The sequence below is a fragment of the Mesocricetus auratus genome, unplaced genomic scaffold, assembly GCF_017639785.1.
Source record: "Mesocricetus auratus isolate SY011 unplaced genomic scaffold, BCM_Maur_2.0 Super-Scaffold_4256, whole genome shotgun sequence".
NCBI classification, from domain to species: Eukaryota; Metazoa; Chordata; class Mammalia; order Rodentia; family Cricetidae; genus Mesocricetus; species Mesocricetus auratus.
In genome coordinates, this window is record NW_024429182.1 from 54,556,262 (window position 1) to 54,580,991 (window position 24,730).

The window sequence follows — 24,730 nt, forward strand, 5'->3', positions numbered from 1 at the left end:
GGGATGTGTAGTAGTTCTTCCAGCCCCAGCCCTGGGAAGGAGAGTAAGACTCCTCGCTCACCTCAGGATGGGGTGTAAGAGTCACTCTTGTTTGAGCAGCGGGGTGGAACATTGTGGGAGGAGCGCTGTGATGCAGGCATGGCCCGGGGGACGGTCTGGGACTGGGGGTGGTCCTCTCCTGCTCCCAGGAGCGGTTCCGGTCACTGCAGCCCTTGGGACTGGCGGGAGGCGGCGCTGAGCGGGTGACGCGGCAGCTCCCGCGGGGCATAAATAGCGGCGGCAGCGCTGCTCCTGCTGCAGACACGTCGAGGGATCCTGCTTCCTCACGCTGCGGCGCTGTGCCATGCAGTGAGCTACTCGGCCCAGGCACACCACGCCCGGACAGACACCCCGACCTGCGCTTACCAGCCACGCCCGGTTCCTACCGCTACTCAAGGTACCTGCGCCCCCATTGAGGTGCGCCAGGCCCTAGTCCTCGGGTGGCTGCCTGCCCTGTCCCTGTCCCTCTCACAGCTCGGTTCCCATTATCCCGCCCCTCCCACTTCGACGACATTTCTGTCCGCAGTCCGAGTGGCCCCCAGACATGAGCCTGTGCAAGGCCGCTTAGATGGTGTCAACTTCTCTCCTTCCAGATGGCTAAAGGCAGCGCCCTCCTGCTAGCCTGGCTCCTGTTGGCTGCGACCCTGTCATCTACTCTGGGACTTGGGGTGCCAGTAAGTGCTGAGGACAGACGGTCACTAAAGAGGACTAAGGGGGTCAGCCTGGAGCAAAGAAGGATGGTTCATTCTCCCCACAGCAGGGGTGGGTGTGGGGTGGTGCCCCCCCTGCAGCTGCTGGAGGGTGGGGAAGGTCCCAGGAGAAGGGCTGAGGACCAGCTGGGCACTGTCAGGCTCAAAATGGCTCTATTCGTAGCCACGTGTAGGGGTCCAGGTTTGTAATCCCAGCACTCAGGAGGCAGGTGGAGGCAGGAGGATCAAAAGTTCAAAGCTGGCTGGGCGGTGGTGGCGCACGCCTTTAATCCCAGCACTCGGGAGGCAGAGGCAGGCGGATCTCTGTGAGTTCGAGGCCGGGCTGGACCGATAGCCTCCAGAACAATACAGAGAAACCCTGTCTCGTAAAAACCAAAAAAAAAAAAAAAGTTCAAAGCTGGGTCTCCCCTACATAGCAATATTAGGCCAGCCTGGGCTATATGCAGGCTGTATCAACAAAACAACTCCTATTTGTTGGCCAGCGCCTGTGGTAAATAGACTAACTCCTCCAGAGAATGTGGGTGCTGGAGGCACAACCCTCAGTCCTGAGGCTGCTCAGGAGTAAGACTGCCACCTGGCTCTGAAGAGACTACTAGGAGTTACCAGCTGATTCCTGCTCTGGTTTCAACATTAGTGGACCCAGAATTCATGCATGCAGGTCAAATGCTGTCACTCAGGGCAGCCTGGGTGCCTAGGCTTCTGCTCTGGGCTGGACTGGGAATTGTGGTACAGGCTATTTTGTTCCTCAGCACAGGGACCTAGGCTGTCTGACCCATGTCACCCTATTTTAGGTGAAGGAGAAGAGAGGCTGGACCCTGAACAGCGCTGGCTACCTTCTGGGCCCACGTGAGTGATGTAGGGCTGGGTGGCTTCATTGTGGGTCCTGATGTGACTACGGGAGCCAGCCACTGTTCTCATAGGCACTTTACTCTCAGATGAAAAGCAGGGGGCTGTGGGGACTGTGGGTTTCCATTAGCCAAGACACTGCAACTTAAAACACCTGCTGTGTCGGAGGTGGGGAGGCAATCTCCCATTCTCTCAAATGCCTTACCCCTCTGTCCTCCGCTCTCACTCTTAGCCGATGAGTTCATTCCTGGGGTCTCCTGATACCATCCAGAAAGCCTCCTGGCAACCCTAGTGCCTAGCTTCCTCGCTTTAGCTTGCCTCTGAGCCTGCTCTGGTCTGAACCTTCTTTTCCACTTCTCAAAGCTGCCCTGCCCCACTCAGCACCTGACACCTCCTGGGCAAACCAGAGACTGCCCATTACTGCTCTGTACATTTAACCTCAGCACTTGTTCCTTCTAGAAGTTTCTTCTACTGATTTGGGCTTCTGGGGAGTCTTCCAGGACTCCTTGGAGTTCTGATTGGGTCTACTCTCTGAGTCCCTGGGTCTCACTAACATCCTCTTCTACTTCCTGGCATCCTGAAACTGCCCTCTGAGCTCTAGAAAGGAACTCTGACAAACTAAGGTAGCCAGATGTCTCATCTTGAGACTCGCCTGCGCTGGTTTCTTTCTTGATCAAATATGTTCCCCCAGTTCCAGCCCCACTGTCACCCCAGCACCTTACACTAACACTAGTCTTGTCCCTTCAGCACAGGGCCCACTCAATGTCACTAGTACTTTCTCTGCATTCATGGCTCGGGAGGGTTAGAATCTAAGGCCTTTGCATAGAGTGGGGCGGGGCAAATCACCCAAGTGGTGTTGATGACACACCCATCACATCTCAGTGCTGTCATCCTGTGGGGGATGGAGACCAATGCTTGGCCTTCTGTCTTTGAGTTTGATGTTTCTGTGTAGTGTGAATGTTTTGTTACCTGTGACCACCAGAGATAGAGACTTTGCTTGGGGCTGTGGAGTCACCAAGGGGCAAAAACAGCTCTGCAGAGACGGACAGCCACAGAGGGGAAAGGTGCTTGCAGACAGAGGTGTTTGGTGCTGTCCCACTTTCCCTGGTCTGTCCTGTATATCTGTGACTTGTATTAATGCCTTCAGAGGTGAACTATCCCAAGGAGGACTGGAAGACACCGGCTCTCTCCTGAGAGCTGCCTAGTTAGTTGCTTAGCTGTTGTGGCTTTCAAATTTACATGCACATCTGGGTCTGAGATGCCTGTCCATTTTAAGTACCCATTCACTGTGCCCTGATACATGGGTAGAGACAAAACATCCATCCATCCACCTCCCTATCCTCAGTCCACCAGAGGGGAGGGACAGTGGAGTGGGGCTGGTGCCTCTCAGCCTGAGTCTGATGTTCACAAGAAACAAGGCATAGGGTTGACAAAATCTGCCTGGGGCCCTGTGCAGGGTCTACATAGTCACCTGTGATCACCACCCTCATCCAGGAACCCTGGAGACATTGTTTCTCTCTCTGCGGTGTCCACGTATTGGTGGTCCGGCTGCCTGTGGTCTTCCCCTGGGGGTGGACATAGGATAAGCCACAGTGACAGCAGGCCCTCCCTCTCTGGTCTGCACACAGATGCCATTGACAACCACAGATCTTTCAGTGACAAGCATGGCCTCACAGGCAAGCGGGAGCTACAGCTGGAAACAGAAGAAGGAAGACCAGGTAAAGCGGGAGTCCCAGAATGTACAGCCCAATAGTATTCCTGGGCCCCCCAGGTGCTTGTGGGGTATGACACCTACCACTGTCCTGCCTCCAGTCACAGCCTGAGGCTGTGCTGGCCAGGCAGGACCTGGGAGCCCGTGGCCTCACACACCTCTCAACTAGCAGGACTGGGGAGCAAAATCATGGTGCATGCAGCTACAACTAAGGAGCTGGCCACGGAAAAGCTGGCTCAGAGCCCCTCTACTTCCCTAGAGAGACCCTGGATGGCCTACGATGCCCCAGGCTCTCAGCCCGCCTCCCTGGTCTCTGATGGGTAATAAGAGGATGGTGAGGAAATAGGCCACAACACTGTTCTTTTCCATTGTCTAGGAAGTGTTGATGGACCCCTGCCTGAGAGCAACATTGTGCGCACCATAATGGAGTTTTTGAGTTTCCTGCACCTTAAAGGTATAGTATTTTCCATCCAAAATGGCATCTTGGGCTACAGGAAAAAGAGTGAAAATGGGTTTCATGGAATGTCACAGGGAAACACCCATCACCCTACTCTGCCCTATGTTAGAACTGAGGCATATCACACTCAAACGTCCTGTGCTGGGGCTGGCAGTCCCAACAGGCTGATGTCACTACTGAGAAGGGAGTGGAGCTTTGGGGGCAGGTCACTCTCCTGCCCCTAGTTTTGGCATAGTGCTTTTTTAGGACATGGTATGCCTCAAGCCAGGTTCTGCAAGGCCATGAGAAGCCAGTGCCTGGCATGTTGGCTCTGGAAGCTATTTCCTCACTCAGCTTTCTGTCATTCCACTGCCCTTCCAAGAGGAGCTGAAGGGCCCGAGATTCAAACCTATAGGGAAGCAGTGGGGGGGGGGGTGGAGGTTGATAAGTATTGAATCCCCAATTATTGTGTTCATCCGACAGTGTAATAAGCCAAATCAAACCAAATTAATAAATCCAGATTTGATAAGCAGAGCAGAGCACTCCCAGGTGACTCTCAGGGAGGCAGGAGGGAGAGCACATGGCAGATCTATGGACCGATCTTAAGTAGCCTGTAGGCGGCCTTGAGGAGTTCCAGGGGAGGAGCTGCCCGTGGTGAGCTTTCTTGGGGGCAGGGTCTGGAATGGGAGGAGTGGGGCTGGGTGGAGCTTCCCAACAGGTGTAACAGCTGGAGACATGCCCCAGTTCTTGAGAGCATTTGCTGCTTTTCCGAAGGGCCCCAGTTCAGTTCAAGTCATGTCAAGTGGCTCACAACCATCCATAACTCCAGTTTCAGAAGACCTGGCACTCTCTTCTGGTACACATATACACATACACATACACATACACATACACATACACATACACATACACATACACATACAAAGTATTTAAAAAAGCAAAACCAACCAACCAGGCAGGGGAGTGTGGGAGAGCTGATAGTATTAAAAGCCCCAACCCCAGGTTCCCAGGCCTCTAGGGAGTTTCTAGGGCTTTCTGCAGATCTCTGGGTGACTACTGCTGCTGAGGGTGCCTTGGCTTTGCCAGGGGCTTCTGTGTTTCCATATGGTTTTGATCTTGTAACAGGGAAAGTATTCTTAGACACTAACTTCATGACTACAATAGTCTACACTCTTTCAAGAGTGGGCAGTCCTCCAGAGGTTAGACACACAGATGCTGTCCCCAATTCAAGGTCCCCACAGTGAGACCTTACCTCTCTCTCTATGGGTACGGTCATGTGATTCTCTCTCAAGCTAACTCCCTGACTGCTATTCTTCCTTCTTCAGAGGCCGGGGCCCTCGACAGCCTGCCTGGCCTCCCTTTGGCCACCTCCTCAGAAGACCTAGAGCAGTCCTGAGACCACACCCACCCAGCTTCTGCCCTATGTTGTAACTTAAAGTCACTCTAGGCAGAATCTTCTGCCAGCTCCTCAAGCAAACCCTCTGTTTTCTGCTTTGATGCTGTGTTGTTATAATTAAGATGTTTTGATTGGAGTAATTAAATTGTGTGACACAATAAAGACTAGCAAGTATCTGGGACTGGTTCTTCTATGCTGCAGCCCATCACCTCCAGTGTGGTTATTTATTTATATGTGTGCGCATGCACACATGCACCTTGGGTATTGAACTCAGATCATCAGGCCTGACAGGAGGTGCCTTTACCTGCTGAGTCATCTCTTTGGCTCCCCACCCGTGTGTTTTAAAAGGTAATGGTAGACATCCACCCATGCTTTAGGTGAGATTTAAATCCAAATTAAACTCATGGACTGCAGAGCGTCAGCTCTTGCTGTGCCCAGATCAGTTATCTCTCTGCTCAGATCAGTCTGATGTGGCTGTCTAGCATGCTACTGGCACAAAGAAAGGCTCAGATGGGTGCAACCCTACCCGGGAGCCGTGGCTATGAAGACAGGAGGAGAACTGGCTCTAAGCAGAGAGCAGATGATACCAGAAGATCAGAAATGAACACAGGCGACAGGACAGCCAGGCACCCACGTACTAGACTGAGCTGAGCCTTACCTTCTGTGTCTCCCTGGCTATACGGCAGGCTGTCACCATTGGTCTCATGTGACTGTGTCCTCTACAGAACAGGGGAGATGAAAGGAGGCCACAGAGGATGACTCCAACCTCACTCTTTTTTTAAAACCCTAAGTGTGTGTATATGCGGGGACATGTACATGTGTGTGCTGATGCCCATGCAGGCCAGAGGCCCTGGAGCTGGAGCTACAAATTCACCAACAGGGGTGCTAGGAATCAAACTCGTGTTCTCTGGAAGAGAAGCCAAATGTTCTTAACCATTGAGCCATTCCCCCAGCTCCCCTCACCCCTTCCTCTTTCACACTTAACTTTGACTTGAGCAGCATCCAGACTCTGAGACTTAGAGAAGACAGACTGCTGGGCCCTGCCCAGTGTCAGGGGGTCTGCAGGTCATATTCTGCTCTAGAAGGATGACACCTGGGTTGCTGCAGTCAGCCCCCCAGCCTGAACCCTGCCCTGTGTGGCATCCTTCTAGCCTTGCTCCCTCCTGTGTCCCACCCCCAATTCTCCAGGCTAGTAGCTGCAGCTGTGCCTGCCTTGCCTCACCTCAGCCCTCCCAAACGCCCCTCCTAATGCCTGGCACATGGTCCAGGAGTCTGTCAGGACCACACTGTCATGTAGCATCCTTCCTTCTCTTCTGGCTTCAGTGCTGGGGGGTACCCTAATATAAAGGTTGTTGCTATACTTCTGGGGGAGCTGGTCAGCTCATCAAAATCTCCTGAGCCCTAGGGTCCTGCAAGCCCATTGGTACCAGGCCTCCAGGAGAGTGTTCCTGCAACCATTCCCATGGCAGCCCAGCCTCTGGGTCAGCAGTGCACAGCTGCCCCTCCCCAACACATGCACATCATCTTCAGACTTCTCTAGGTCTTTCCTTCATGGTGTGTTTGTGCGTGTACATCTGTGCAAAGGCACATGTGTATAGGCGTTAATCCACGAGTTGCCTTTTGAGCCAAGGTATCTTCTGCCTGTAATTTGCCAACTAGGCTAGGCTGGCTGACCAGTGAGCCCTAGTGAGCCTCCTGTCTCTGCTTCCCCCGGTACTGGGATTCCAAGTCTGTGTCTGGTTTTGTCTGTTTGTTTTTTTTTTTTTTTGTGGCTCCCGTGGGGGTGAGATGGGGTGGTGGGTGCTTGTGCAGCAAGCACTTCTCTGGCTGAGCCTTCTCCAGTCCTTTCCTTCTTGTCAGTGAACCCCTGGCTTCCCCAGCCAGCCTCCTGCCACTGTCCTGGCTGTGCTCAGGTTTTCTCCCACTCAAAGTGAGGAAGCACCAGTGCTGTTGTGAAACACAGACTCATGAAAAGAAGATTCCAGTGGAGTCCAGCGTGGCTATTGAGACAAATGTATTTTCAGCTACTAACCTAGGTCCTACTGGGGATCTGGGACGGTTCTCTCTCACAACAGAATGCAAAGCATGGGCACAATATCTCACCTGCTGGTGTCTGCAAGCTGGTCACTGCGACTTGTTTTTGCAGGCCACAGTGTAACAGTAATTATGGAAATGAGGGCTGGGCAGGAGACTGTTTTCTCAAGTCAAGCAAAAATTCAGAAGAAACCAGCTCCAACCTGACCTCTTCCTACTGTCACAGGCCTGTCCTGGAAGACCCCTGCTGGCCAGCTGACCTGTGTCTGGGGTACCAGCCCAGCCTTGTTCTCTGGAGACTTGAAGTTGTCTCATAACAACTTGAATGGGGAAACTACGAAACGATTTGAAAAGTAAACATATAACAATAAGCAGAAAGCCACCCTCTTCTCATACAAGGCAGGGACCCCAGAGACAGGAAAAGCAGTGTCCACTGCCCTCCCCATCCCCAGGGCAGCTCTGCCTGCCTGTACTTCAGAGTGCCTTGAGCAGGCTGGCCAATTCAACACAGAAGGATGGCTCAGACCTCATGCTGGTTGGCCTGGCCACACTACGGGGCCTCCTGCTCCTCCCCCTGGCACCACCTTCCTAGATGCAGACTCCCCAAGGCTGAGGCTTGCCACAGGCATTCCCCTTTACCAGCTTGCACTCTACTCAATTTTCAGCCCCTTGGACTTGAATTCGATGCGGAGAATCTGCGACAGGCATCTTCCAAACTCCTCCAGGACCATCTGCTCGGCTAAGCTTGGGGAGCAGCGCTCCTGCTCTGCCTCCTCGCCCTGGGCCAGCAGGCAGGCACATGTGGCCTCCACGACTTCCCAGGAGATACAGGAGAAGGTCTGCCTGAGGAGAGACACAGCAACTCAGTGCCTTCCCCATTCAGCAGGGTGGTTCCCAATCACTCTAGTTCAAGAATCAAAGGCCTCTACAGGGAACACCTACATCACCTCCCCTTCAAGGTCCAGGAAACACCTCAAAAGACACTGCATAGGACTGGGTCTTTCAATATCCTAGCATGGATGGGGGAGGGACTCATGAGTCTCCAACCCTCTCTGAGGAGTGATTGGCAGTTAATGGCTTCTGGGGGAAAGGGACATTTTCTTCAGGGATATAGCCACTGGTAAATAGTCCATGTCCCAGTAAATAACCACACCCCACACAGAGGTGAGAAGTCCTAATTAAACACAAAGAGTCTCACACACACACGCACACACACACACACACATACACACACACACACACACTTACACACCTGAGGAAGACTAGTTCTGAAGAAGAGGGTCAGCAGGGTAGGGGAAAAGAGAGCAAAAGAGAGACTATGATCACAACACATTCTACACATTCATGAAATTGCCAAAAAGCAATTTTTAAAAAGGAGCCATATTCCTTTCCGCTAATAAAAGGGGTTTGGTTTGTGCTGAGTCCACAGGCCCAGGCCTATGCCCCAGTTTGGGCTAGAGGGAGAGATGCTGTTTTAACACACCAGAAGACGGTGTGAGGGCTGGGCTTGGAAGAGCAGCACAGGGACCCTACATCACCTGGCAGAGTCTAAATGTCTCAGTGCTAAGGCCACTGACAAACCTGGAGGTTCATGTGATTCAGTGACAAAGTCACAAGGTCACACGGGTGTGTGTGTGCATGTGTGCACATGTGTGGTGTATTGTTCGTGTATATGGACATGTGTAACTGTATGCTTGATCACTCTTCTACTTTATATTTTGAGACGAATATATATTATAGAGTTGGGGAATCCCTTGTCTTTGCCTCCCACGCATTGGGATTACAGACACCTGCCATAGCCACCCAGACTCTCAGCTTGAATAGCAAGGCTTTGGCACTGGTTGGTCTCCTTAGAAGGTCTACTCTATTTTTAAGGATAGAGTCTCTCATTGGTTGACCTAGAGCTCACTGATTGGCTTGCCTGACTAGCCAATGAGCCCTGGGGACTCTGTCTCCACCTCCAATACTGGGATTACCAGCATAGGCCATCAAACCTGACTTTCTACATGGGAGCTAGGATTTGAACTCAGGTCCTCAGGATTGTATAGCAGGCACTTTACCTATTGAGTCACCTTTTCCAACCCCTGGGGAGAATATTTTCAAATAGGCAAATCAAGACTAATATATGACCAAATGATGTCTTAGCCTTTGGGAACTGCTAAAATTAGTGTGGCTTAAAAACTACCCAATGGGAAGACATCCAACCACAGTCCCTTCAGCTAAGAGTTCAGCACGTGTCCAAGACATATCTGTGCTGCTGTCCACAGTAAAGAAAGGTTAGGTGTGGGCTGGGCACAGCTCAGTGGGAAAGTGCTTGCCTAGAAAGAGGGAGGTCCTGGGTTCCATCCTTAGCCTGGAAAATGGGCAGGGAAGAGGAAAGAGAAGAGGAAGGGAAGGGAAGATGGAAGGGAAGGGTAGGTCTAAGCATTTATTGCCCGATCAAGCAAGACTCTGGCCTCAGAGACATCAGAACACCAGAAGCTCTAACAGGGTGGGCACAGTCTGTAAGTACAGACAGGGATATCCAGACAGGGAAAAGGGAAGGAAAGGTCAAATTAAGAAGCTGTGTGTGTGTGTGTGTGTGTGTGTGTGTGTGTGTGTGTGTGTTTGTGTGTGTGTGTCCAGCTCAGTGGGCTTCCATCTTCTTGTCCCTCCTGTCCTTGTACCCCTGCACATTCCAGCTAATGCAGATGTGGTTTCTAAGCCTCCCTCAGAATCACCCCAGTCTAATTGTTCAGAGCACCTACCTATTTTTTCTCAGTTTTGGAGGTCCTGAGAACTTGGCTGGGGACAGATGGTGACTGCCCTCAAAGTCCCCGGCCTCCATATAGTGGGGCGCGTTCATCAGCATTTTTCGCTCTGGGCTTTCCTCATAGTTTTTGCAAGCAATGCATTTGCAAATCGAAGAGCACATGATTTTGGCCTGATGACAGAAAATGCTTTGTTGAAATCGGGGTTCCCTCCCAAAGCCACCCAGCCTTTGTCCATCTACTTGATCAGATTAGTTCAGATTAATACTAGAAGCTGTTCACCAGGCAGGGAAGCAGACATGGCAGCATTAGTGCTCTAGAGGTGGAGGCAGGAGGATCATAAATTCAAGGTCACCATCCTTGGCTAGGGATCGTGTTCCAGGCCAGCCTGAACTACATGGGACCGGCTTATAAAAACAGAATAGTGTCTTAGTTCTGTTGCTGTGATTTAAAAAATACAAAACCCTGAACAAAAGTAACTCAAGTGGGAAAGGGCTTCCTATAGCACACAGTTCAAGAGTACAGTCCAGCATTGCGAGTCAAGACAACAGGAGCTTGAAGCAGCTGTCACATGGGATCCACACTCAGGAAGCAGAGAGTGAAGAATGCTGCCAGTGCCACTGCTCAGCTCCCTCCCTCTACTCACACAGTCCAGGACCTCAACCAGGGAGTGGTAGTGGTGCTACCCACAGTGGGTGGGTCTTTCCTCCTACCTCAAGATAATCCCCACAGGCACACCCAGAGGCCTGTTTCCCAGATGACTCTAGACTCTGTTAAGTTGACAGCAGCTACCATTACACTTGGGAAGGAAGGACAGGGATTGTGAATCTCTTTTTACATTACAGTAAACATCTTCTAACCACAATGCTATTTGGATGTCTTCGATTGTTCCAGGAAGCTGCCACTTACCTCATAACACTCACAGTAGTTCTTCAGGCAGCCTGAGCGCTTACAGTTGCATCCTTTGCTGTGTCGCATCTTAGAAACTCCCAGGCGGCCTTTCCCCATTTTTGGTTGGAAAGCTTCAGGATTTCTATCAATACATGCCTAAGAGAGAACATGGGAACCATCAGAAAATGTGTGGGAAGCAGAAGCAATGCTCCATGCAAGGGAAGGCCACACAGGAGAAGTCACTGAGGTAGCTGGGGCCTCAGGACATACTGGAGGCCCTGAGGCTCCTGTGTGGCCATGACTCACATAGAACTGTGATGCAGCTGGGTTCTAGAAGCACTGAACCCTTTCTCTGCATTTGATGGCCAGGCATTTGTACTGTACAGAATAATGCTCGGGAAGGATACAAAGAAAACCAGGCTGCTCTCCCAGCATGCTTTGCACATCTTGGCTTGAGGCAGATGAGGCCATGGCATAAAACAGCTCACACCAATCCCCAGTCATCTTTCTCTGTGCTGCAGGTTGTCTCTCATTTCATCTTGCTAGCAAGCTTGGGAGCTTAAAATTGTAGGGGTGTCAGGTAGATGGTGTGTACATGGCTCAGAACAAGGGTGAGGCCAACAGGATTCCTTCCACCGGAGGGAACCACTGGGAGTGGCATTCCGTATTCCCCCAGCCGGCAGTTGCTATGTCCCACCACTGTTGGTCTGTGGAGTTTGTGGCAGGCAGGTTTTGTCTCTTATGAATGAAGCTGCTAAGGAACTTGCTTGGCAAGTCTCTGTGAGGATTTCCTCTAATTTCCATAGGCTGTGTGTTAGGGTGTTAGGGAGGAGTATGTTGGGTGACATCTAGGCAGACATGTAGCTGTCAGAGTGTCTGCTAATCCTTTCTCAGAGCAGCCTTATCAAGCCATATTGCTATCCCTGTCACATGAGAATCCTAATCTCACAGTAAGAGATTACATTCGCTGCTAAAGAAGAAGTGACAATTGACTGCTATAAAGCTCAGGGGCATGACCAATTTCTTTTGTCCTCTGGATCTGGCCATATCAGAATTTCTAAGGCAGTTCTAAGTGATATATCTGCAACTCAAGAGAGGAAATTAAATTGTTCTAGGGAAAAATCAACACCAGACAGATTGATCAAGTCTCAGGGTCATTTTGTTCTATTGAACAGGATACCCTCGAGCCTCAGCTAAGGTTCCTGGGGCCCCTGGAAGCATCTTCCTGGAGAAGTTGCCAGGCCCAGTCTAGCTTTCCCTCGCTTTCCCGGTCCTTGCACCTGCAGAAATACATATATGCAGTACATCCTGCAGCTTCACTGCTCCTTGAGAGAGCCTAGGTCCCGTTGCACCTGAAGCTAAAGGAATGAACATTTAAAGTCTCTGAGGGCAAACCAAGTGCTTCCCACCCACAGGTGATACACTGTACCTCCTTGCACAGTGCTACCCAGAGTCATGAACCCTGAAGGGGCCCCTGGAAGCATCTTCCTGGAGAAGTTGCCAGGCCCAGTCTAGCTTTCCCTCGCTTTCCCGGTCCTTGCACCTGCAGAAATACATATATGCAGTACATCCTGCAGCTTCACTGCTCCTTGAGAGAGCCTAGGTCCCGTTGCACCTGAAGCTAAAGGAATGAACATTTAAAGTCTCTGAGGGCAAACCAAGTGCTTCCCACCCACAGGTGATACACTGTACCTCCTTGCACAGTGCTACCCAGAGTCATGAACCCTGAACCAAGACAGACTCTGTGCTCTTGAGTCAGAGCCTCCCAGGCTGCAGCCCAGGTCATTGTATGTGTCTATGCTTCTTCCTTGAATCAGATTCTGGAGATGGTTACTGACAACACTGGTAAAGCTCTATCAAGCGCATTACCTTAATGGCTTTGAAGCGCTCGAGCTCATGACGCAGGTTGTTGCAGCTGCAGCTGTTGCAGAAGTCCCCGCTGGCAAAGCAGTCACAGTATCTGTGAGGGAAAGGCTCACTGAGTCCTCAGGCACAGGCAGCCTGACATAAGAACAGGCACACAAGGACAGGCGACTCCATTTAGGGGTTTCCTTTGGCCTTTTCGTATGAAAATCAGAATTGGAGGTGGGGTGTAATATCTTACTAACACAGAAGAAAGACAAACTAGTAAAGCCATTGGTTACAACACAGGATTTGCAAAGCAGCACCATTTTCTGGAAGACATGCGATCTATCATCTCACTCCCTTGCCCTCTGCTTTCCTCCACTCTCCCTGGCACAGCAGTGAGGGAACCACCAAGCTGCCACCGCTTCCTCTCAGAGTGTGGCTTCTCTTTTTGGGTAGCATTGCTCCCTTCTGCCAACAGCCCTGCCCTGTCAAATACAAGTTAGCACAGCAATATCAATGTCAGCAGAAAGAAACTGAGCATGGCACTCTCCCTGGTCTCAGGCTCCTGTACCATGATCATCAGGGATTCTTGTACAAAGTACCGGCATCAATCACCATCAGTCTACTTCCATTGTTGCCTGGGAAACCCCATGGACAGCCACCACTTGAATGTGGTGTTCCCTCTGTCACCTCTGGTACACGAAAGCAGTCACCTGTAAATCTACATTGCTCCAGGGTGGCTGATGGCAGTGCTTTCTGGGTCACCCTGCCCTGATGCTTATGGAGAGGTAAAATAGTGTTCAAGGACATGGCTGGGGAGTCCTGTTCCATGCTCCCTCCATAAGCAGTAGACCCTGGAGCTGGAGAGTCCAATTTGGGAGCTACAGCTCCAGGGAAAATTGAAAACACACTTTGGGAAAAGCTCATTCATGCCAAACAGCACAGAATTCCTTCACCTACCCCCACCTCCATGATGTAACCCACAGGAAAAAGCAGCCACAGAACACGAGGTGACCAGGTGAGCAGAAACTCAAGAAAGCAACAGTGACTCAGACAAGCTGGAGCCTCAGATGCCAGTGCTGTGGGCTTCAGTGTCCTAACATGAGAAAGAAGAGGGAGTACAGGCCTGTTACCCCAACTCTCAGGAGAGGGAGGCAGGAGGATCGGGAGTTCAGGACCAGTCTGCTTCATAGCAGGTCTGAGGTCAGTTTGAACCGCAGGAGACCAGACATGTCACTCCCAGCACTGGAGGCAGAGGCAGGTGGATCTCTATGAGTTTCAGATAGCATAATCTACGTAGTGAGTTTTAGGATAGCCAGGGTTATAGAGACCCTGTCTTGAAACAAACAAATAAACAAACAACCCAAAACAAACAAACAAAAACAACCCTTGCCCTGCAAACCATTCACAGTCATTGTATAAACTGGCTCCCATTTCAGAGTGTACCCCCAAAGACAGCCCAGGGAAAGGCCCCTTCTTGCTCTGTGAAATGATGGAGCAAATATTATCCACATAAGCAGCTGCCCCTGTGTCTGCATCAATGACAGCCAAGAAGAAACAATGTGGCACTACCCGAGTCTTGGAAAACCATGACAGAACTACAAACAGCAGTGTATGTGTATGTGGGGGGGTAGCCTGGAACACACACAGGACAGCAGAGTGTGGAGGGGAGGCCAGGGGCCATCACTGATGTACCCCCAGGAAGGTCAGTGGCCCTGATGGGAGGGGAGATGACCACTGACCTTTCAGCAAAGCTAATTCTACAGTGCAGCAGGAAAGGCATCTTACACAGCAGCATCTTGGATGCTTGCATCAAAAGCAAAGACTTCCGATTTGAATCCTTACCCAGCCAGAGCTATTTTGGGTGGCCCTTGCATAGCGGGTCCTGATTGGAAGGCAGCTCCATTGACAGATGATGGGAGTGCTCCATTATCAACCTGGATGGAGGCAAAACCAAGAATGGTCTCTTCAGAGTGTATGTGAAGAGCCAGCAGCAGCCCCTACAGGTGGATGTCACAATCCCGTGGCCAGGCCTCATAGCCACAGCAAGTCCACTGACATTGAACTCATAGGCTTCGACCCTCTAATAAGCTATTCCCAGGCTTAGGCCCAGGGTCCCAGGGTACAAAGTATCTGACCATGGGGATGATGGGAACAGTCAGGGTGGGGCGTGGCCTAGGGCCAACAAGGACAAGCTAGGGAGCAGTGCACACTGCTGTCACTTGGAGACTGGTGACACTGTCATCGGAGCACTTTGAGTACACAAACAAGTATTTGAAAATACAGTTACAAATGTCCATAGACTAGAAGCATTCCCAAAATATCAGGTTGTCAGAATAACAAAGAGACCTGGGTATCTTAAGTCTCACTGGCAAACACTATTTGTTTGATTTAGTAGCTGGATTCCATCCCTATACCCACATCTCCCCTACCTGACCAAAAACATCCCTGGCTGTCCATACCCAGATAGGTGTCCTCTCTTCTCTCCCCACACCATTGCTAGCACATTTCTCTGATCTTGCATTTTGTTCAGGTGGAGGGCCAGCCATGGGGACATAAGGGACTCCTAACTAGTGTCGTGACTATTGCCCTTTTCCACAGCTCCAGACTCTCATGTCCCTGTTGCTAGTTTTCTGTACAGGATCTGACACAGGTGTGAAGGGACAAATACATAGTAACTTATTTCACTACTGATTTTGATGATGTTGGGTTTTTTTGTTTGTTTGTTTTTTCGAGACAGGGTTTCTCTGTATTGTTTTGGAGCTTGTCCTGGAACTCACTCGGTAGACCAACTCGGTAGACCAGGTTTGGTCTCGAACTCACAGAGATCCACCTGCCTCTGCCTCCCGAGTGCTGGGATTAAAGGCATGTGCCACCACTGCCCGACTTTTGATGTTGTTTTTAAGACAAGAGTCTATGTAACCCTGGCTGGTCTTGAACTTGCTATATAGATGAGGATGACCTTGAACTCCTGATCTTCCCATCTCCATTCCCAACTGCTGAGATTACAGGCGTATGCTATGAGGCCTGGCTCTCACTGTAAACTGTATAACCTGAGAAGAAATAGGTGCAGCAATTAAAAAGCCAGGAGACAACATAAAGTGTGTTTTGTACTAAACGACTCACCTGTGTGATGAGATTTAATTTTGCTGGTACTGGCAGAAGTCTTCCCACTAAAGTTGTCATTGGTTTAGGGAGATCTGTAGCAAAACAATGGACATGAATTGACAGCAAACATTGAAAGGTGTGAGTCTACCATGGGTAGGCTATTTAAACTTATCCTGATCTTAGTTGTTTTGTTTCCAATTTTTTATTTATGCATATGAGTGTATGTGTGAGTATATATCATGTGTGTGCAGATGCCCACAGAGGCCAGAAGAGAGTGTCTGATCCTTGAGTCCAGGGCTACAGGAAGTTTGTGAGCTGCTCTTGACTGCTAAGCCATCTCTTCTACTCCTTGCTTTTAGACAGGGTCTCAAAGCCCAGATTCAACTCACCATGTATATATATAGTCCTTGGGCTCTTGGTCCTGCTGTCTCCGTCTCCCAGTGCTGGGTTACACACGTGTCACTACTCCTGGATTTTGTGATTTTCTATAGACCCTTTTGGGTCATTGTAATTTTAAACTTTTATAATTTTTGCTGGTTTTGTTTATCATAAAGCTGCTTGGTCTGAACATTGCAAAGGTCTACTATACTGAAAAAATGTTAGCACCCAGCTTCCAAAGCTATGTGCCAAGGTGCCCTAACATGACAAAGTCAATTCACTTGGAGGCATTTTATACTTTCAATGAAAGTCTAGTGATTTTGCCCATGACCTTCAATCTGTGCATCTCCTTTTTTTGCACTACCCTAAGTTGTTAGGTTATCGATGCTTTCTAAGCTGTCCAGACAAATCCACTTACACTTTGGTCCAAAGGCTCCACCAGGGAACAGCCCTGCAGACCTAATGGATCCTCATCCTCCTCTCTGCAGCTCTCCAGCCTGCATCTACCCTGCCCCTGGGCCTCTGTATCCTTTCAGTGAGACACACTGGAGACCACAGATGTGCTACAAGCAGCAGGAAGCAACAAGCAGGGAAGGGTTGCAACGCCTCCACAAGGACGTTGTACTGGAAGCCCGTCTGTAGTGCTCTAGGATCAGGATTTGGGCGTGAGAAAGACTGATTGCCTGCCCACTGAGCATCACAGGCACAGCTCTAACTTGTGGGAGATAGATCGGAGAACCCCAGGATGATGAGCAGTGGAGGACCCCCCAGGAAAGGCCCGGCCCCTGGAGAAGGAAATCAAGGAGGGAACTTGACATGGCCTGACACTGTTGGAAGGTTACCTTCTATCACAGTAGCCTGAGTCCCTTGGTTAGACACAGGCCCAAGACCACATCATGTCATCTTTCTCTAATCATTCATCAGCTTTAAAGTGTGGATCAGGTCCCCTTTGGTGTCATTTGTTAATTATTGTGTCAGTGTGAGGAGTTGGGTGGGTGACTATCAGACAGGTCACTGGAGAGCCAGCTTGGATCTCCTGATGGTGAAAGCAGAGGGATCACCCTTACTGACCATACAAACTCTTCCATTAAAACACCAGTAATTGAAAAAGCTGGACACTGGTGGTGCACGCCTTTAATCCCAGCACTCGGGAGGCAGAGGCAGGCAGATCTCTGAGTTTGAGGCCAGCCTGGTCTACAGATCAAGTTCTAGGACAGGCTCTAAAACAATAGAGAAACCCTGTCTTGAAAAAAACCAAAAACAAACAAACAAAAACAAAAAACCCCACCAGTAATTGTAGCAGCCTCTCCCTGAGCCATGGTGCAGGCAAGCCATGTCTGCCCTGACTAGAGGAATGTAGCAGAGCCATCCTGATGAGAGCTGTCACTTGCTAAAAAGACATGGCAGTGGAGGAAGCCAGAAAAGAAAGAGATTTGCTTAATGTGATCTGGACAGATTAGCCTACGGCAGTTGATTTTGTTCCATTCTCTGACTATCATTGTCCAAGCACTCATTTAATACATCAATGGCCTGTTTTACTGCGTGTGCGTGCGTGCGTGCGTGTGTGTGTGTGTGTGTGTGTGTGTGTGTGTGTGTGTGTGTGTATGCAGTGCTTGCGTGTGCACTTGCACACTGGAGGCTAGAGAACAACCTCAGAAACTGTCCTTCAGCAGCCAGCCACCATTCTTTCTTTCTCTGAGGCAGAGTCTCTCACGGGTCTGGAACTCTTGGCCAGTAGCCAGCTACTGACAGCCTTCTCCTAGCCCCTCCTCACATTCTTAGACACAAAGCCTAATGAACTCATTCGCTGCCCTATTCCTTACCACCTCCAGTGTGAGCCAGGGTAGCTTTTGTGCTGTGGTACCTGACGGTGGGAAACTGCTCTGGTCCTCATACTGAGGAAGCAGATGGAGTGCTTTGAGCTCCCTTGCGCCACAGTTGTCTATGCAGAGCATCTGGGCACCTCCTTTCAGCTGACAGATCACCTGAAATGACATGGTGAAAAGGGAAAGTGACTCCAGTTGGAGCAGGAACAGAGGAAACCTGAGAAGACTTCCCCTCTGGTTTAAGTGGCAGGAGAAGGTGACTCTGCACTAACTGCCGCTCCCTAGCCCCCACCCATGTATTCCTGTGATGTTCCCACATGATCACAGGTTGCTCCTGCATCCTCTGAAGGAAGGAGCTGAAGGACTATGTGCCTGTGGACAGGGATTCCTTTCTGATGGCCTTTGATCAACAGCCTTGTGAGCAGGGGTTGGGCTGTCTCCTGACCCCCAATTTCACACCTATGAGGCCCTTGGGGGCTGAGGACACCTATAGAATTAGCTTTAATTTGTTGTGTGTTCTTTCCTAGCACAGAGCCAGGCTATTATCTAACAAGTAGGTTTTTTATGTCATTTATTTTATTTCCTATAAAAACAGTTAAGGAAGGTGAAGTCAATGACTGGAAATTCCTAAGAAATCATGCTGAATGTATGGGACCTGACAAACGCTGTCTGACCTCATGTGGGTTCTGCCTGCTAATCTTTAGCAAGCTCTGTACAGTAGAGCCACCAATACAGGCAGTAGGGGATGGAGTGCCCTGCATGTCCAGCTGCTCTATGGTATGTGGTGTGGACGCTACGGCAGGAGGACTAAATAAGCACAAAAGACCAAGGTCATCTGAATAACGCTCATGAGCCTGCCAGAAGAGGAAAAGCAGGTTCCAGGGCAAAAAGCTCATGTCATCCTGATCCTGGAGAGGCAAGCACTCTGCACAGCTGTATTTGGAGGGCAATGACGCCACATACCAGCATGAGATTAGCTGCGAATGGTCCACAGTGATGCCTGACCCTGGGCCGCACACCCAGGACAAGATTACAGGTGTTACCCTACAGTGTAGAGGGACTCGTTCTTTGTCCGATAGCTTCTCTAAGGTCGTGGGAAAGCTCTGCAATCAGAACCTGGGGTTTCAGCCAAGTCTCAGACATGGATGGGTACTAGTGTTTGCACCCCGAAGACAGGTTTCACAAGGACATTATTTCCAGCACTTCCGGGACAGTCTGTGCCTTCGACCAGACCTCATCTGGAGTTGCTGAAGTCTCTGAGGCTGCACTACTTGAGTAGCCCAAGCTTGGCTGAAGCTCTGGTGATTACCTGATGTCCCCTGAGCAGTTCCAGAGATACAGCACGCAATACCTAGGGCTAAGACAGGTATAGAAGGGCTGCCTGCAAAGCTGTGGAGAAGGAAATGACATCACACAGGTATAGTCCCTACACCCTCCACACTATTGTTGCTGGCAACCTGGAGGCAGGCAGGAAGGCTGTAAAAGCACAGCCTTGGGCCAACTAACATGGCAAACCTAGGCTGTCCCTAGACTGTCACCACTTCAGTTCCTAACTCTGTATTCTACATGGACAGTGTGACTTACGATGACTTCCCATGGAACACATCGGTGTCCCAATTATTTGATTTTCTGAGGTGGGGCAGATATGAGAATCTTGGGGGTGAAGGTAGATGACTCAAGTAGACTCTCCCCCTTTGTAGATGAACAAGCAAAGAGCAATAACTTAGCAAGTGAGTGACAGTAGCAGACAGGGATCTTTGACAGGCTGAATGATGCCATTTTTTTTCTGTTTTGTATAGTTACCATGGGGCTGGAGTCTTTCTTCCGAGGGCAGCTGGAAGCTTCCTCTGTCTCCTGGGATGATGGAAACTTGCAGCAGGATTCCTGAGTCAGAGGGGCTTGGAAAGCTGCCTCTTCAGGGCTGCTGCCTGGCACACTGCCACCTGCTTCCTTGATTTCAACCTGGAAAAGCAATGGCCGTGTCAGAGGACCAGGGACATATGCTGCAGTACAGCACACAGAACACTGAGGTCAGGGCAAAGACTACCCTGACCTCCGGGCCGGAACCACTTTTCCCTGTGAGAAAGAAAGGGAATAAGTCATCCGAACAGCCCCAGGATGGAGGCCTCTGAGGACAGCCATCAGTCCCGGAGTGCACAGAGGACTAGTGTTAGGAACAAACTGAGACCCTGCATCCAAAAGAAATAAATAGAGCCAGCAAGATGGCTCAGTAGCAAAAGCACTTGCTACCAAACCTGACGACCCAACTTTGATCCCAGGACACACATGGTAGAGAAAGTCAATTCCTGTAAGTTGTCCTCTGACCCATGTGTACTGTGCTACATGCAGCCACACACAAATGAATAAATCTAATTATAAAATAAATGAGACAAAATTATATTTACTAAGAAGCAATGGGATTTAAAGGCTGAAAGTTCCCAATGATTAGAAAATTTACCTCAGACTTGAGTGGTCCAAACCTTAGAAGACAAGAAAGTACAGCTAGATTTTGAGTGACAGCCTTACTCAGTCATTTCGAATTTTATGGAAATGCAGGAACTTACGATTTTTCTGTGCTTGACGCCTTAGGAACTTGTCAGGGGTAGTTCACTGAAGTCTCACTCAGTGACTTCCCTGGACCCACAAACACAATTGCTGACCTCTCCATCAGCACCAAATATCAGAACTATTTCTTCCACAGTGGAAGTCCACTTTCCCAGACTGCACCGAAATACATGACCATGTAGTGGAGGGATTCCCACAGAGAGAGATGGGGTGCCGGCCTAAGCCTAGAATCCGAGCTCCTTTGAGCTAGAGATAGGGAAGAGCAGAGTCCAAAGTCATGTGCAAGTACCAGAGCTCAGGGCCAGCCTGGGCTACTCATGTAGCCTCAAAAAAACAAAAACAAACAGAAGATCTGCAAAAAAAAAAGTTAGTGATTCACTCTAAATAGTTCCTAGAATAGAAACAAATGATCCAACTTGTTTAAAAGATAATTATACCTATGTCCTATCTTATGACGAAGTAGTAAATAGTCCCCAGATGTTCAGAGCGATGAGAGATGGTGCTCTTAGAGAGGACCTGGGTTCAGTTTCCAGCACCCACAAGGTGGTTCACACCTGTGGCTAACTCTAGTTTCAGGGACCTGGCATTATCTTCTGGCTTCCATGGGCACTGCATGCACACAGTGTGCCTACATATAGACAAATATTTTTTAAAGATCTTTAAAATTTTCCAAAAAGCAGAGCGTCTGTTTTGTCACCCAATAATCTATGAAACTGGGATTATGCTAAAAGAGAACCCTGTCTTCAACACTGGCTCGTCCCCTTCCCTGTTCCACTCTGAGGGGAGGGAGCTGGGCTTAGGACCATCAGATACAAGGTGCCCAGTGAGCTCCTGCTGATGGTAAACGGAGCTGCTAGCATCTGGAAGTACTGGACACTCAGGGGGAGGCCTCTGCCTTGGGATAAGGCTGGGCTAGAGTTCCTGTGGGAAAGGCTGGAGCCCTTCCCTGAAAAGTAAGCAGGGAACAAAGTTCTTGGACCCTGAGCTCTAGTACCTGTGACTTAGGCTGTACCAAGTCCTGCTCCTGTCATCTCCACAGAGATTAAAAAAATATTCCATGAAAGCTTATTCTAGACCTGACATGCTTGACTGGATGAGGAACCCACTTTCTTTCCCAAGCTGGGTTCTTTGGGGGTTCACATGTATGCTGGGCTTGCTTTAAAAAACGGATTCCTTCATTTTGGCAAGAAAGCAGGAGGACTAGGGATGTGGCTTAGTTGGGGGAGTGCTTGACTAGCGGGAACAGTGCCATGCATCATCTCAGCACTCAGGAGGTGGAGCAGGACAGACAGAGCCTCAAGGTCACTCTCAGCTACACAGCACTTTCAAGGACCGTTAGCTGACGGAGAAGTCGAATTCATTCAGACTCCATTACATAGATTTGAAGAACTGTTCCTTATTTTACAGGGGAGGAAAAAATCATCAATTAATGAACTCAATAAATAAAAGTCTTTGATGTGAACAAGGATGTATAAAATAAAACAAACCCAAATCTACAAGACTAGCTGAAGACAATCTGCCAGAGTACCCAAAAGGCCCTGGGTTCCATCCCTAGCACATCCCGGGCGTGGGCGGGGGTGAGGTGGGGTGGGGACACACAGTCCAACAGGCTAGGAATGAATGACTTTCTGGCAGTTAAAAATTCTTCTAGTGGGGCACAGTCACTTGCAGGGGAAAACGGTGGGCAGGGAGACTGAGAGGTGGTGGAGAGGCACCCTCACGGTGTGTCACCCAGGGACGCCCGACTCCCCGACTCCGTAAGCTTGGGACAAGACCCCCAGGGTATGCTCGCGGAGATACGGCCCAACAGCGCCCCCTGCCGGCGCTTACTGGGATCACGCGCACTCCTGCGCTCAGCGGCAACAGCGCGGGCCCGCGCGCCCCGGGAAGTAACGACGATAGCACGTGCACGCTGTAGGCGGGCGGCAGCGCGGCGTCGTCTGGGTTGCGGAGCTCGGGAAGCCCCGGGAAGTCGCCGAGCAGGGCGGCCGGTACCTCGGCGCCCGGAGAGGGGCTGAGCGCGCGCAGCAACTGTTCCCCAGGCTCGGTGGCGCCCAGGTAGGCGTCTGCCAGTACAGGCAGCTCATCCCGCTCGGCTGCACCCGTCGCGGGACTCAACGCCAGCCCGTCCGTGAACCCGCGCTCCGGCCCGAACAGCTCGGCGCCCAGCTCGTCGTCGGGGCCCGTCATGGCTCCGAGCAGAGCGTCCTCCATGGTCGTGGGGACCCGAGAGCAGCGACACGACGCAGCCGTCCAACTGGCCTCGACCCTGAGAGGTTGTGTGGACCGTTGACCGTTAGGGATGGGGCGGGGCCAAGGCTGTGGTGGGTGGGGCCTCGGCCAAGCTGACAGGAGCCTGAGTTGTGGTAGGTGGGGCCTGTGGTGGGCGGGGCCTTGTCATGTAGGGTAGGCTCTGGATCGATGGGCGGGGCCCGGGCATGATGGGCGAGCTCTGGTCTGTGGACAGGGCCTGTAGTCTAGCCTTTCTAGGTCTGTGTGCTTGGATGGAGGCTGGAGGGACCCACTCCAGGGATCAATCACTTTTACCCCCAGTGAGGAAACTGAGGCTCCCAAGGTAGTGGTTCTTTTGCTTTTTAAACTCTTTTGGGAATTTCATACGTGAGTACTGTATTTACACCGTTTCCACCAGTTTTTGTTTTTAAGTTAGGAACTCTGTTGTCCTTTGCTGCAGCTTTGGGCGATGAAACACGATCACCAAACTCAACAAACCCATATGGAGTTTATTGGGAAAGGGAGTGAAGGGAGGGGTAGGTGTTAGGTGTTAACCCATGGGGATTGGAAATGGAAAGAGAGCAGGCGGAGGCACTGGCTTATAAAGGGAAAGGGGGCGGTTTAGAACGAGGCTCAGCAGCTGAAACTGGAGTCGTGGAGCTGCCCTTGGTGTTGATACCCTGGCTTCTCCCGCTCCCAGGGTCCTGGGCAACCTGCTCCTGCTCCCGACTCATCTCCTTCTCTCCGCCCCCCCCCCCAGGTGGTTTCTCCTCAGCACCTGCCTGTCACTCCACACCAGCCCTCTCCTGGGCCTGGGCCTTCTCCTTAGGGAACCTTTCCTGGTCCCAGAGCCTCTCTAATCCTCAGGCTCTCTCCTGGCCCCGGGAGTGCTCTTCTCGGGGTGACCTTACCTCTCCAGGGATCCATCTTTGACTGGGGCCACATGGAGCTGGGCCAATGGCAGCTCAATGGCTCTAGTTTCAATGGCCCCAACTGCTGAGACTCATTCTAAACCACTCCCATTCTCTACATAAGCAAGTGCTTCCTGCCTGTTCTCTCTCTCCTTCCATTTGTGCTCCTGACCTGTTAACATCTACTCCTCCCTTTGCTCCCTTTCCCAGTAAACTCCACTGGGTGTTTCATCACCCGAAGCTACAGCAAAGAACAAAAATTGGCCCAGCTCTGCAAGGCCCCAACTCCACATGGTTTCTGCAAGCAGAGTCCTTATGCAGCCAGCTAAGGCATGCATGATGCAGCCATGCAACCCTTGACAGCCTTTGAGCTGTCAGTGAGGAGCGATCACCTGTCAAAGATGGATCCCTGGGAGAGGGAAGGTCACCCCGAGAAGAGCACTCCCGGGGCCGGGAGAGAGCCTGAGGATTAGAGAGGCTCTGGGACCAGGAAAGGTTCCCTAAGGAGAAGGCCCAGGCCCAGGAGAGGACCGGCAAGGAGTGACAGGCAGGTGCTGAGGAGAAACCACTGGGGCGAGAGAAGATGAGTCGGGAGCAGGAGCAGGAGCAGGGCCAGGTTGCCCAGGACCCTGGGAGAGGGAGAAGCCAGGATATCAACAGTCTCATTAGGTAGCCCAGTCTGGCCTGGAACTCACAGAGATCTGCTTGCCTCAGCCTCCCCAGAGTTGAGGCTAAAAGCATGACTGACATTCCAGGGAATTTGAAGTAGTGCTAAGTGGGTCTTCTAGCTTGGTGTGAGTGCCCGAGTGTGTGTGCATTTGTGTGCGAGTGCACATGTATGCATGCATGTAGGTGTAGTGCCTGAGAAGGCCAGAAAAGGGTGCCTGATTCTCTGGAACTGGAGTTCCAGGTAGTTGTAAGCATGTATGCATGTTAGAACGTGAGATTGAATTTAGGGACTCCTGTACACTAGGAGACCTTTGAACTTGTTGCCTTGTCTCAGCCTCCCCAGCAATTGGAATTAAAGTCCTGTGCCATCAGGCTTTGCT

General features: G+C 50.8%; 2 protein-coding genes across 2 annotated transcripts; one reads left to right on the forward strand and one right to left on the reverse strand.

Moving 5' to 3' along the window:
* The first annotated feature begins 240 nt into the window (after nucleotides 1–240).
* Gal (galanin and GMAP prepropeptide) lies at nucleotides 241–5,312 on the forward strand. Its single transcript, XM_005064102.4, has 6 exons — nucleotides 241–436; nucleotides 633–713; nucleotides 1,541–1,595; nucleotides 3,224–3,313; nucleotides 3,683–3,760; nucleotides 5,068–5,312. Exons 2-6 carry the CDS (start codon nucleotides 633–635, stop codon nucleotides 5,136–5,138), a joined length of 375 nt encoding a protein of 124 aa, XP_005064159.1. The 5' UTR covers nucleotides 241–436; the 3' UTR covers nucleotides 5,139–5,312.
* A 1,823-nt stretch (nucleotides 5,313–7,135) lies between these two features.
* Tesmin (testis expressed metallothionein like protein) lies at nucleotides 7,136–22,752 on the reverse strand. Its single transcript, XM_005064103.4, has 9 exons — nucleotides 22,369–22,752; nucleotides 19,777–19,935; nucleotides 18,012–18,132; nucleotides 15,788–15,861; nucleotides 14,507–14,598; nucleotides 12,683–12,773; nucleotides 10,832–10,969; nucleotides 9,920–10,095; nucleotides 7,136–8,015 (listed from the first exon to the last, which is right to left on the reverse strand). Exons 1-9 carry the CDS (start codon nucleotides 22,750–22,752, stop codon nucleotides 7,823–7,825), a joined length of 1,428 nt encoding a protein of 475 aa, XP_005064160.1. The 3' UTR covers nucleotides 7,136–7,822.
* Nucleotides 22,753–24,730: the final 1,978 nt, after the last annotated feature.